This window comes from Rhagoletis pomonella, unplaced genomic scaffold (assembly GCF_013731165.1).
Source record: "Rhagoletis pomonella isolate Grant_MI unplaced genomic scaffold, Rhpom_1.0 Rhpom_scaffold_00001, whole genome shotgun sequence".
NCBI lineage: Eukaryota > Metazoa > Arthropoda > Insecta > Diptera > Tephritidae > Rhagoletis > Rhagoletis pomonella.
The window spans coordinates 54,145,852-54,158,940 of NW_023458555.1; the positions used below are offsets into that span (position 1 = coordinate 54,145,852).

The 13,089-nt window shown below is 34.1% G+C and overlaps 1 protein-coding gene across 1 annotated transcript in view; it reads right to left on the minus strand.

The window, feature by feature from the left end:
- Positions 1 to 210: 210 nt before the first annotated feature.
- The window catches only part of LOC118746241 (heparan-sulfate 6-O-sulfotransferase 1), a gene marked incomplete in the record, with an annotated part of 422,361 nt that continues 409,482 nt past the window's right edge, over positions 211 to 13,089 (minus strand). Inside the window, 3 exon segments of the mRNA XM_036480072.1 lie at positions 211 to 1,916; positions 4,015 to 4,214; positions 4,276 to 4,824. Coding sequence (XP_036335965.1) covers positions 1,781 to 1,916; positions 4,015 to 4,214; positions 4,276 to 4,824 — 885 coding nt within the window.

Genomic DNA, 13,089 nt, shown 5'->3' on the forward strand with positions numbered 1-13,089 from the left:
GGCATTTGTCATCAAGTGGCAAATCAGATATTTGGTCATTTGCGTAATTTTTATTTGGCTTATGTAGCAGCATTGCGTTCACACGATTTGGCCACCAGGGTTGTTTTTCATTTGCCACAAGAAGGCAAATATTTGGCTTTCCTGATAAATAACAAATGTAATTTAGCGTTCACATGATTTGTCTACGAATTTGACAAATTTTTAGCCAAATGTACAAATCGTGTGATCCCAGCTTAAGGATATTCCTTTAGGCTGTTACAAGCAACAGTTATGCGAACAATGTATGTTTTACATGTAGTTTATAAGCAACATCTTTCAAATTTGTAAGAGACCTAGAAATGAAGTTCAATTGCGTTTTCGTTAAACTAATTCGTTTTATTTTTTTATTAATAATTTAATTTTTAGTGCTTTATAATGGTTAAAATTATTGAATTGCACTCTTTTTGGTAAATACTTTATCAATAATCAATTGTTTTATGCACAGTGATGATTAATGACGTATAAAAATGAATAATTTTCTACAAAATGGCACAATTTATAGTAAACGATATAAATGCGTTAAAATGAGTTTCGTATAATCAAGTTTGTAGATTTATAATATTTTATATTAATTCTTTGTTGGTAGTTATATAAACTTGAGATTCTTAATCTCACTATTCATGTTTGTAAGTATATCTGTATGTATTCATATTGAACTGACTTTTTGAAGTAAAATGCTACTGAATCCAGCTATTTCATATTATTTTGTCGAATTTATTTTATTCCGCATTGAATTTTCTTTTTTAGTGGTTTACCGTTTTATTTTTGCACAAGCCATATACATATATTTTTTACGCAACCATAATCATATTCCATCTCATTTTGAATTTATTATTGTCTTATAAAATTACTTTGACTAACAATACTATTGCCAAATAGATCGGCCGGAATCGGGCCAAAAACTGAAATCAATAAATAGGCCCATACTTGAAAGTAGTTTCATACAATGGTATTTACATACGTTATCCAATGATTTCTGAAATATAATTTAAACGTGCAAAAGTGGCATTTGGCGATTGAAGTGACAATTTTAATTCCGATAGTTCTTAATGCATTTTCTGGGTTTGATGAATACAGAAACCGATTACATTAACTTTTGGGATTGATATTTTAACTGTCACATACATATGTACATATGTATATGTATACATATATGTATATGTATATAAATACTTTGTATTGCTAAAAAGTAGGTATTCTAATATAAACACATTTTGTATGCATGTATGTAGTCTATATGTGGTAAAAGTAAAAAAAAATACTCTCCGTTTGCCTAAACATTAGGCCCTAAGCTTATAATTTAAATCTTAACTAATTTTGGCTTAGCGTATTTTCTTAGTGTAACAGTGAAATCATATTACTATAGGTATTTCAACTAATACAGTATACAATAAAATGACTTGCGACTAATTGTGACTTGCGAATTTCAACATTCAACTCAAAAACCATACACTAGAGACTCGGGAAATATATTTACAATAGCTACAGACGAATAATAATTAAACTGATTACACAAAAATCAGTATAGCTAAAACAGCAAAACAATACAAAATCCAGTTAATGCGTAGATCTACTATTTTCTATCAGTTATTACTTATATTTAGTTTTAAATTTATTTTTAAAACTAGATTAAAGTCCTTTTCGCAATTATGCAGCCCATAGCTACTTTTATAGCTCGCCATGATATCCTTTAAACGCCAAGCTCTAATATCTATATATGTTTGTATATGTATATTTGGTTTCAATGATCAGTGCTTAGCGTTTCATCTATATTGCTGTCCCAATTGAATTCCGTAACACCCTGTTTGTAATAGATATTGCCCAAGTTGGCGAATCGCTTTTCAAAATCGTTGTCTTTCGCTTTTAAATGCTCAAATCTGTGAAAAAAAAGAACATTATCCAATGTCTCCAACATCACGGATGCTAAATTTCTTTGAAATGCCATAGTTTTGAGTAACATAGATATCAAATAATTAGCCTGTCCGAATAGATATCCAGGGAAAAATATCCAGCAACAACTTGCAGGAGAGTAACGAACGATCATCGGTCAAATTTAAAAATATCCAAAAAAGTACGAGAATGCAAAATTAGCAAAAGCTTTTAAGTTTTTAGTACTGCTGATCGAAATTTGGTTTACATACAAAAGCATAAATCAGAAAACATGAAAATACTATGAATTGAAAGTTTGCCTAATAGCGTTTTCATTTCAACCAAAAAAGGTTACATTCTCTTTGCCCTCTACGTACAAATACTAAGAAGAGGGCAATGAGAAGGCAACATTTTTTGTGCAAACGCAAGTAAATGAGAATGCACAGTGCTTCCCTTCCATATAAAATGTGGGAAAAAATAGAATTATGGACGCATTTAAATGAAAATTCGCTTCTTAGTAACATTGAGGACGCTAAATTCAAAAATGCAATTTATGTTTGGATAGATTTCATACTTTCACTGTAAATGCAGTTTGAAGCAGAAAATTTGGGTGCTTGTGGCTTTTACATAAGTATGTACATATAGTTCATTCTATTTTCAAAAGTGAGGTGTCAAATGACAGTGCTTGACCTGTAGATGTGCAATAAAGTTTTCTTATTTTTAAAAAAAGGTTTCCACCTGTTAAAAATTGTATTAAAATTATATAATAAGTTAAATGAATTAGATATTACAATATGGGTATCAATTGAACTAGTTTTGAAAATACTTTACCTCTAAATGACACGTAGAAGGGTTGCCACATGTTTAAAAAATCAAATTCACTTTAATAAAGGGAATAAGGTAGCTGAAATATGTATATCAATATGAGTATCAGACAAATGAACAAATTTTACATATTTAGCAAGAAATAATTGGAGTAAAAACATTCCTGAGTTAATTTAAGAGTCCACATTTAAAAAAAAATGTAATCAGAACAAATCACTGATTAACAATGTATGTATTTGTAATAAAACAACAAATACGATGGCGTAATCGTATGGTTTCGCGAATTTATTTTTTTAGTTTAACTAAATTAGACTTTACAAACAGGTGGCAATCCTATTTTTAATATTTTTAAAGTACCGATATAGTACTCATTTAAAGTATCGCTATAAAAATATCGGGTACCCATTACACTGTGAGACAAATGGTAGGGGTCAGTGATCGGGAAGGGTTCAAACTACCGGGGAAAGTTATATCGGTAAAAAAGAAGTTATACGTGTCCCGGCGTTTCGCTGGCTCGAGAACCACTAGTCCGATTTTGCTCAAACAAATTTAAAAAAATTAAAAATTATAATTCCTTTAATCTGTTCATATAACGTTTTTCTATATAATCAACAGTTTTAAAAAAAATTTAATATTTTAGGCAAAAAATATTTTTTTCCTTCATACATTTATTTTTACCGGCATACATAAGGAAAATTTTAAAGTTAGGGGGGGCTCGAGCACCCATGTGTGAGAGTTACATGTTTGATAGTTAAGAATTGCAATATTAATATTATTTTGGCGCTCAAACTTTCTCCCCCGATTTGTGTTGTGCCTGTTGCGGGTATTTACACAAATGGGAGGACAGTTTCACGCCGTCTCCGAATGACAAATAGATTTTCAAGGCAGAAATGCACTTGGAGGTTTACCATTGAGGGGCGACCGCTATTACAAAAACTTTTTCTAATTTAGATGCTGCCGGGACCAGGGATTGAACCCAGGTCCTATGGAGTGGTAGTCCGCACCTCTTCCATTCAGCGACAGCGGCGGTCAAATCGCGATATGATGATAAAAAATTTACATGCAGTTATTGTAACATTGCTATTTTCCCATTACATGGAGATATGCATGTATGACTTATCTCCAGGCGTTAACTACAAATGGTCTTGGATTTAAAAAAGCTTGTTTTTTGTGAAAATACATTCAGATGATCTTTTTACTTCACCAAGCATACATATGTATACCGCGTCCCAAAACTATGCATTTCATTTTTTAAATTCAAAAATAATAATTTTGTCTTACTTCGATGAACCGTACCTTTGGAATAGTAAATTCTTTGCAAAGGCATATAACTCGACATCCAAGCTGTTCAGCTCCTCGATACGCTTCTTTTGATCTGGTCGCAAATTGTTCACCGCCGACGCAGAAATTGTTGTATTGTGTTGCTCAAAAGGTATCGCAAATCGAAGATTGAATGTCTCTTCGAAAATGTACTGCGACATCTGTATAATAGAACATGAATTAATTAAAACTTCCTACATGGGTAACTCAAAGAATATATACCTTTTGATACTCGGTGAGTCCAAAGTATGCCATAGCAGCCAAATTGCGTTTAGCGCTCGCCAACATCACGCGGTCGCGTTCGTGCGCCGGCATTGCAGTCTTGTTGTAACAGCCTACTAACGCCAGATCGGCCAGCATGCGTGTCTGCCGGTTGGCTGCTAAATTGGACTCGCACGCGGCGAATTCATCCAACTCCACGCCCAACCAATCCTTGCCCTTGTAGCAGGGTGGCAATTCAGTCGCGGTGGCTTGGCGTCCGAGACACCAATGGCGCGAACCTTTCCATGTAGCACCGCGCCGCACATGCCGGTACTCGGACATGTAACGCGAAATGGGTTCGCGAAGCAGTGTTATGTAGAAGTATCTCCGCTTCGCCGTCTCACCCTCATTCTTGTCCAGCTCGATGTCGACACAACTAGTCAATTCCGTCCAATCTGCGTGCAGGCCACACTTCCAGCCGGTTGAGTAGCGTGAGAATAGCCAATTTTCGTTGCGATGTGGACGGAAGCAATAGCAACGCTTGCGCTGGCGCTGGCATTCGCAAGGTCGCTGCGAAGGATAAAAGTGATAGAAATGAGTTAACACTTATTTGGAACTTATTTCGTTTGCGTAGTATACCCAATAAACATTGGGCTTGGTTAACAATTCGAAAATGATCGGAAAACTAACATTTTTTTTTTAAGTCTCACCTTCGATAACGAATGTGGAATAGGTTAGTATTCGATTCGAGAACTAGGCCATTCTCCAGCGAAACGGAAACTTCGTTATCCAATGTTTTTTTCCTTCATTATGAATTCGAAATCCAGTGCATTATCGCATTGAAATTTTAATGAGAGAGAGTGATTGTCTTGTATTTCCCTTGGAAAATTAGCTAGATTTCACTTTCTCTCTTTTTACTATGGTTATAATTTTTTTTCGAGCCCATCTCGATTGTATTTGTAAAGGTTGGTTATGAGTTCGTTCTCAATTCGATGTTCATATTGGATATTGAAGGTAATTTTCGAACGTTCGCCAAAATGTTTATAGGGTAGGTACTGTGTGGTATACATATGTACATATATAAATACTATTTAAAAATATACATATGTATGTATGTATGTACATAAGTGGGTATTTATTTTCTGATTATAAAATAGGCAAATGAGGAATACAAAACCGTAGGGATATGCAATGGAAAGAATGTTGTTTATGTACAAGCATATGTATAAGCATGGACAATGACAAAATCCGACGAGGCGGCTCTTGGAGTGTTTGAGAGAAAGATTTTGCGGAAGATTTACGGGCCTTTACGCGTTGGCGACGGCGAGTACCGCAGACGATGGAACGATGAGCTGTATGAGCTTTACAACGACATAGACGTAGTGCAGCGAATTAAAATACAGCGGCTCCGCTGGCTTGGCCATGTCGTTCGAATGGACACCGACGCTCCAGCTCTGAAAGTATTCAACTCGGAACCCACTGGTGGTAGCAGAGGAAGAAGGAGGCCCCCACTGCGATGGAAAGATCAGGTGGAGAAGGACTTGGCTTAACTTGGCATTTCCAATTGGCGTCAGTTGGCAAAATCGCTTAGGTGGTTACAGCGCCAAAAAAAGAAGAAGAAGAGGATATATGTATATGCATGTAACGTAAGTAAGCATTTGTGCACAATGCTTCGCCAATATGCAATATTTTGTACTAAAAGTTTGGAATTTATTACGGATATTGTTGTCAACTTTGTACGTGAAATGCTCGTGAATTATGGAAATTATTTATAAATAACTCCTCCATCCTGTCATCAGTTCACAACAACGAAGTATGTGGATTGCATACAAATGACCCCAGTGCATGTTTGCCATGTCAGCATGAAGAAGTTGTTTGAAGTTTGAATACTTCATGTAAATACACGCACACACAAAGTTGGCGTATTTGGAATGTCAAAGTCAAGGCTAAAATACAATACTTTATGGCAGGTTAGCGAACAATTATGATAACAAATATGCTTAACTTTTAATATAATGAACATCAAACGCGAAAGACGCGAAAGAGGCCTGCATACCAAGTATCTACGGCCGGTGCGCTGAAACTAAAAATATGCTTTATTTTGGTGGATGCTAGTTAATGTTATAAAGTAATGCTTAGTTATCACCAGGGAACGGATTTTTAGGACCCAAAAACCTATAAAAAAGGTAAAATAAAATAACGAAATAGGATGGAAAAGGCAAAATAAAATAGCGAAAAAGGCAGGAAAAGGCACTAAGTATTACAAAAAAAGCAAAATAATGCACTATAAAAAGACAGAAAATACGAAGAACAATCAAAAAATACATTTATTTTAGAAATGTTTATATTACAAGTGAAAAGAGAAAAACTATGAACTTGTTTCATTATATGAAAAATTTGTACTTTGAATCTTAAAACTTTAATCTGTATAGTTGTAGTAACATTGAACCACAACACACATTTTGAAGTTTTCTTGCAGCATTTTCATTCGATTTTCGCGAAGAAAGCCTTGAATGTACTAAATGTGCGCTCGACGTGAGTTGATACAAGTGGAGCCCAATTTAAATATGGAACGTTTGAAACGTTCATATTATCAGGAATAAGGGCGTTTTCTTCGCCCTTTACAATTTTATCCACACCCCTTATTGTCTCCAAGCCTACGCTAGCTGATAAAACGGATTTGAATTTTTCCAACACCAATTTGGCAAGAGGTCCCTGCGCTTCCATAAGCTGCATGGGCATGTGTATATTTTCTAATCTTAAAAAAAATATTGTAAATGCTATAATCCCTTTTTTAAAGGTAGAAAAGGCAAAAAAGGCAAATATCTTAAAAAAGGTAAAAAAAAGCAAATATCTTAAAAAAGGCAAAAAAAGGCAACATCAAATGTGTATATATCGAATCAGGGAAAGCTAAATCGTGGACAATCCTAATCGAATATACTCTATCTCTTTAGCAGAAAAAAAGGCAATTTCCATGAAATCCGTTCCCTGGTTATCACAATATACACACATAGTACTCTGCCTACTTTTAATTCAAAAACTCTTAAAATTTTTTATATAGTTCTTTGTGTGAAATTATGTTGTTGCAAAACCAGCGATAGGGCGAACGTACTAGCTGTTAAGTCTTCTTAACCGTGTGGCGTCAGGCCGGACCAATGCACCACTGACCAGATTTTCGCAGTTCGTGTTCCTGAAAAAGAATCTTCGATAAATAGATCGACATACACTACGCCCAAGAGAATCTCATGTTGGAAAGCGTTATATGAGCTGCCAATCTTAATCGCACTATGCTGCTGGCATTTGCAGATTACATTGGACCTCATGCATAAAAAGTGAGCTTCAGCTCAGGCAAAATTTTTCCACTTATGGAGTGAACTTAAGCTCAAGAATGTGTGTGAAAATCGAGTCGGAGCTTAAGCTCACTTTTTATACATCAGGCCCATTGATATCATCGACCTCAACACGGGGCTCGTTAGCGTAAAATTTTCCAGCTTAGAAAAGTTAGAAAAATAGGTTGAATAAGCGGTGAATAAAAATTATACAAAGTACCCCCTAGCAACAAATAAAGAGTATTCCCGTTTTGGGACCCACGCCACTGTTGACGGTTAAAATTTTGAAGTAGTGAAGAACTTTATCACAAATAATGTCAGCCAGGAGATCAAGTGAAGGTTCAAAAGGTGTTGCCGTCGTCTCGATGGACCAAAATACTTTCGACAAGTCTCTCATCATGTCAGTCCTTTTATATGGACGATGTCGAACAAAGATGCGGAGCTTTCGAGAGAACTATTAAACGCCTGTACAAATACTACTGCGCTAGCGGGGACATGCAGTACACGTGGGTGATGTTGGGGGTTTAAAATCAATTTTATTGACAAGTTAAATAAAAGTTAAATATTGTAAATGTGAAAGTTGAAGTGAATGTGTGGGTATGTTTGCTGCTCTTTATTTTGATAAAATATGGCAAAAATAGGTAGCTTAGGACCCGGGTTAACATATATTTTTGTAGCATATTTTTTGGGGAAATTCAACCAAATTTCGCAATATGAATGCCAAACGAACGAGTTTAAAAAAGCCTTATTATGAAACCATCTTTGAGAAGATTGTCCCACTCCGAGCGATTCCTATTTTTTATTTTTTTCTTGTTTTTTGTTTTTGTTTATGGTATTTCTCAAGATTATTTCAAGTTAGTCTAATATTTTAGAATTTAATTTTTATTAAAAGGCCACAACAAATATAATTATGCAAATTAAACAAAATATTATTTGAAAGAGCAAATAAATCCACAAAACTGCCGCACACCCAGGGTGAACTAATTGAAGTACTTTATATTGCCGAGTAAATTTAAAATTTATTCCGTTTCCCTCATTTACATGGAATGACTACCATACAACGCATCAAAGAAATATATATATTTTTTTTAACATGAAACTTTCACATCAGTAGACTTAAAGGAAATGGGCGACAAAACTGCATACCCAAAATTTCTCTATGCACATGGTTTATTTTCTGAATGGGGCCCGAGTAGTGCGCTTGATAGAAATTCAATATTGATTTAAACACCCTGGTAGAAGAGCGTAATATAAAAGAAAGAGTTTACAAAAGTTCAAAAGACTACCCATATTTCCTTTATGCTTTGCAAAAAATTCGCAGGCAAACTTGTCAGTGGAGTTTCTAAGGGGTGGCCCCTAAACACATAATACCTTTTATCCCTTTCTTAGAGCCAAAGCCGCCACCTGCTCCCACCCACATGGTGATTTTAGGTGATATTGTATTTCACATGAACACACAAATGAAAGACCCAAAATTTTGGGCACTTCCGAATGACATATTCAAGGCCGAAACAAATACAAATACAATACAAATAGATAAGCACTAAAACATTGGTAAATATACTTGCAAATATGCTCAAAAAAAACAACAAAAAACCTTAAGTACAGTTTAGTGTTTTGTTTTTTATTGAGTTTATTACAAAATTATAACGCACAACTAAGTGTTGCTAGATATTCTTAAATAATAAAGAACCGCGCTAATCGTTTAAGAGCGTTGCATAGACGGAAAACGACCCTTCGACATCCACTAATGTGACTGGCAGAATTCGAAATTAGATATTTCCTGTGGTGTTAGTGTATCGATATAGTGGCCACTTTTTGTTTTTATTAAAAATAACGCGGCTTATACCCAAATTTAAGTTTTTTCCAAACTGAATTTAATTTTTTTAAACATTCCTTAATGTCCATTTGAGAAAAATTATTTTTAATCTCTTCAATAACACCAATGCCTTTCCTTATACATATCCCAGTTGAAGTGCAATTGGATTAAAATTAATTAATAAAAACCAAATCTGTTTTTTTTATGTTTCTGTTTGTATACATTCGTTTAGTTCGACGAATAACGTCAGAACTGGGAAATAGTCGAAAATCTATGGTTAATCGCTCAAGACAAATTTATTAAGCCAAATTAGCTTACGCAGTATGGAGTTCTTAAGAAATTTGCTAGTTTTCTAAAGTTTTTTGTAAACAAAGAGTACAAGGCAACCCATGTTTTCAACATAAATATACATATGCCCTTTGCAATATTTTGTTAAGAAAGTTTGAGACAGCAGGCTGCGAAAAATCGAGTGTCAAAATTGCAGGAACACTATTATTCACACACACGGAATAATGAAAATTTTTTCTTGACCGTTTACTTAAGATATCTGTACTTAGTCTTATATAATAAAATAAGCAAAATATGCTTAGTCGCTAAAATTAAGCTTGGAAACCCTGAATAAGCAATAGCTTAAAATTATCGGCCCTGGACATATTGTTTAAGTGAAAAACTTGTTCATATAATTCGAGCGTCTCCACTGTCTGACGAGGGACGGCCTCTTTAGAATCAAGTTTTTTATTAAGAAAAGTAATTTAACAAATTTTTTTAAGACAAACTTAACTGGCTAGTAAAATAATAAAAGTCGATTCTCGCACTACGTGTGTTGTTATTACTTTACATTTAAGTTATTACGTTCTAAATATGAAACGAATCGGACCATAAATATGGGTTTTTCAAATATCTCGACTCTTGCGCCACCCAGTAGATTAATTCGCCTTACATATCGCATTGCCATCGGGTTCTGAGCTAAGTTTGAAGATTCAAGTATCCAGCTCATCGAGAAGTTGGTTAAAAATTTATTGTAAGATTTGATTACACACAGATGAAACTTAATAAAACCTTGTAAAAAACGAAAAAATACCAAGAAATTTTCTCTGGGATTAACCTGTGCTTTACGTAAAAACTTTTATTGAATTTAGTTACAAAATAAGCACGAAAGATCTTGTTTTTGACTACTTTTCATAGACAAAACCGTTTTTATACTGCCATAAGAAAATTTTTCTGAAATCGCCAAGGGAAAATCTCTATGATTTTTTAGTAGCCTTTTTTGGATTCACTAAAGAAAAATATTTGGGCCAAGTAAGCTCAACATCCAGAAAACGTTGTTTATTGAATTAGGTAACGTTATCAAAATTAAAGCATTTGTTATGGTTGTTTAGGCATCTAGACTTAACCAAACGTCAAAAGGGTCAACATAGGGCTGTGCATGCACATACAGATATGCACATTCATACGAATATGCTCAAATAAAGGACTGTATTATAGTTCCCGCAAATTAATACAATACTGTTCGCTGTTTGAGATTTCGGCTAAATTTATCAAAACAAGATGGTCTTTTCCAGATTGAACATTATGAAGCACAGATACCATCCATCATCTTATACCCAAGGTAGCCAAATACCTATTAATAAAAGCAAGGCAAGCCGATTGGTAATTAAACTTTTGCATTTTTCTCTTCCTTTCTTTTATCAAAGCATTGATGCTCTGCGGGCGTCAAACGATTCTAATGGTTTTTAAAAAGAATTTTCTTTTTAATTTCGGAAGTCTGTCTTCTTGAAGAAAAACTTCTAAATGTTGTTTTATTTTATTAGGTAGTTGCGGCTCTGTGTGGCAGAACTCAGCTCTAACCACTCGTTTACAACTGCCGTATTTAACAAACTTCTTCAGCTTGTCTCAGCCTTTATTGAGGAAAGAAAGAAGCATATGTAAGCACACATTTGTGTCATATCCTTAAAATAAATCGACGCGCAAGTTTTGATTTTTTTTGAAATTTGAGCCATTATAAGCCATTGTTAACATTTGGCACAGAGCAGTAATGCCACAGGGATGAAGATCCCCTTTTGATTGCAACAATTGTGAAACAGTTGTAATAAACATGAATAGGTTGTTGTTTATTCATTGCACGTCACACGTCGGACGGTGATATTGACACACTGTCACAAATTATTGACGTGATTTCTGAGAAATATGGTTACATAAAAGAAAAACAATCTCATTTCATTGATTGGCGGGGCGATATGTACATATGTGTATATGAATTATATATGAATAAGTGCTTATGATACGTACGGGTATTTGTATGTAAACAACATGCATACTAGGCTTAGGGAGCATTTGAACTAAAGAGCGAAAGAGAAAGCGTCCTTAAGTTATTTGTTTTTTGTTATTTTTTGGCCTTTTTAACAATTATATTTAACAATTTTTATTCAGATCGAGGCATTTTTTTAGAGAAAATTTATTGTGGAAAAGCAACAATAATTTGAAAAAATGGTAGAAGTGATAGCTATTTCGGAAATCACCACATTTCCTCATCAGACTTCTTTCAGTAGGATTCGAACCGACGATCCCACTGACTCAGCCAGTTGCCTATGCACCGTGCTTTTAGTTAATTTAATTTACAATGTCTTACATCGTTGTGTTGTGTGTTAAAAAGTAAGTATTTGAGTTGAGTTTTTGGGATTTGCTGTTTAACAAAAGACTACCTTTCATATGCCAAAGCGAAGTCCAAATTTACTCGCATTTCGGAGGAAAAATTGAAAAAAAAACAAAATTAAATGCAGGCACTTCCATAAACATCCTTTCGTGATTTTAAAGAAAGACAACTGTAAGTAAGGTGAGCTATACTTCAATAAGGTGAACGAACAAAGAATCGGAAGAGCTAGTTAATTGAGCCGCACGAACTAGAAGTGAACTTATCTTTAAACTGAACTAAAAAATCCAACTCTAATGTATACATATGTATATGCATTTACATATCGTCGTCTCAGAAAACGGATGTCGAATGTTACAAAACACGGTTTTGAGAAAATTGACTTTGAAGTTTAAGGTCGAATTAATCCGAAACTGTACGGTAGATTTTTGTAACTTTTGAAGGAGACGTAGTTGGTGTTATTAGTTTTGATTTCCCATATTTTTACATTTAATATCTCTTAACGTTAATGAGAAAATTTACTTTTCATTCCGTATACATTTGTCGTAAGTAGCGTTTACTCACCACTTTGTTTTGTCCACAGAACATACGACAATAGTAAAGTATCTATTTCAACGACGATGGTATAATTTGATGAAAAAAAAACAGACATATTTATTAAATAATGATTACTTATTAGAAAAAACATAACAAAAACATAATCATGTATTTAATAAAAAAAAATCTGTACATCTCTTATGCTGTAAATATGTTACGAACATACGTTTTCTTTATATAAAAACAAAAAACAATACTTAAATTGGGTCTATGAAATAACTCCCACGAAATAAGTCCCACCAAAAATTGCTATTTTGAAAGTGGGAGTTATTTCGTTTTTAAAAGTAGGACTTATTTCGTCAATTGGTGGGACTTATTTCGTTACGCGTTTTTATTTTAAGTGGGACTTATTTCGTTTTGAATGGGAATAAATTCGTTTTGTAAAGTGGGAGTTATTTTGTAATGGTGATATTAGAAAACATGGAACACGAATTCCAAAT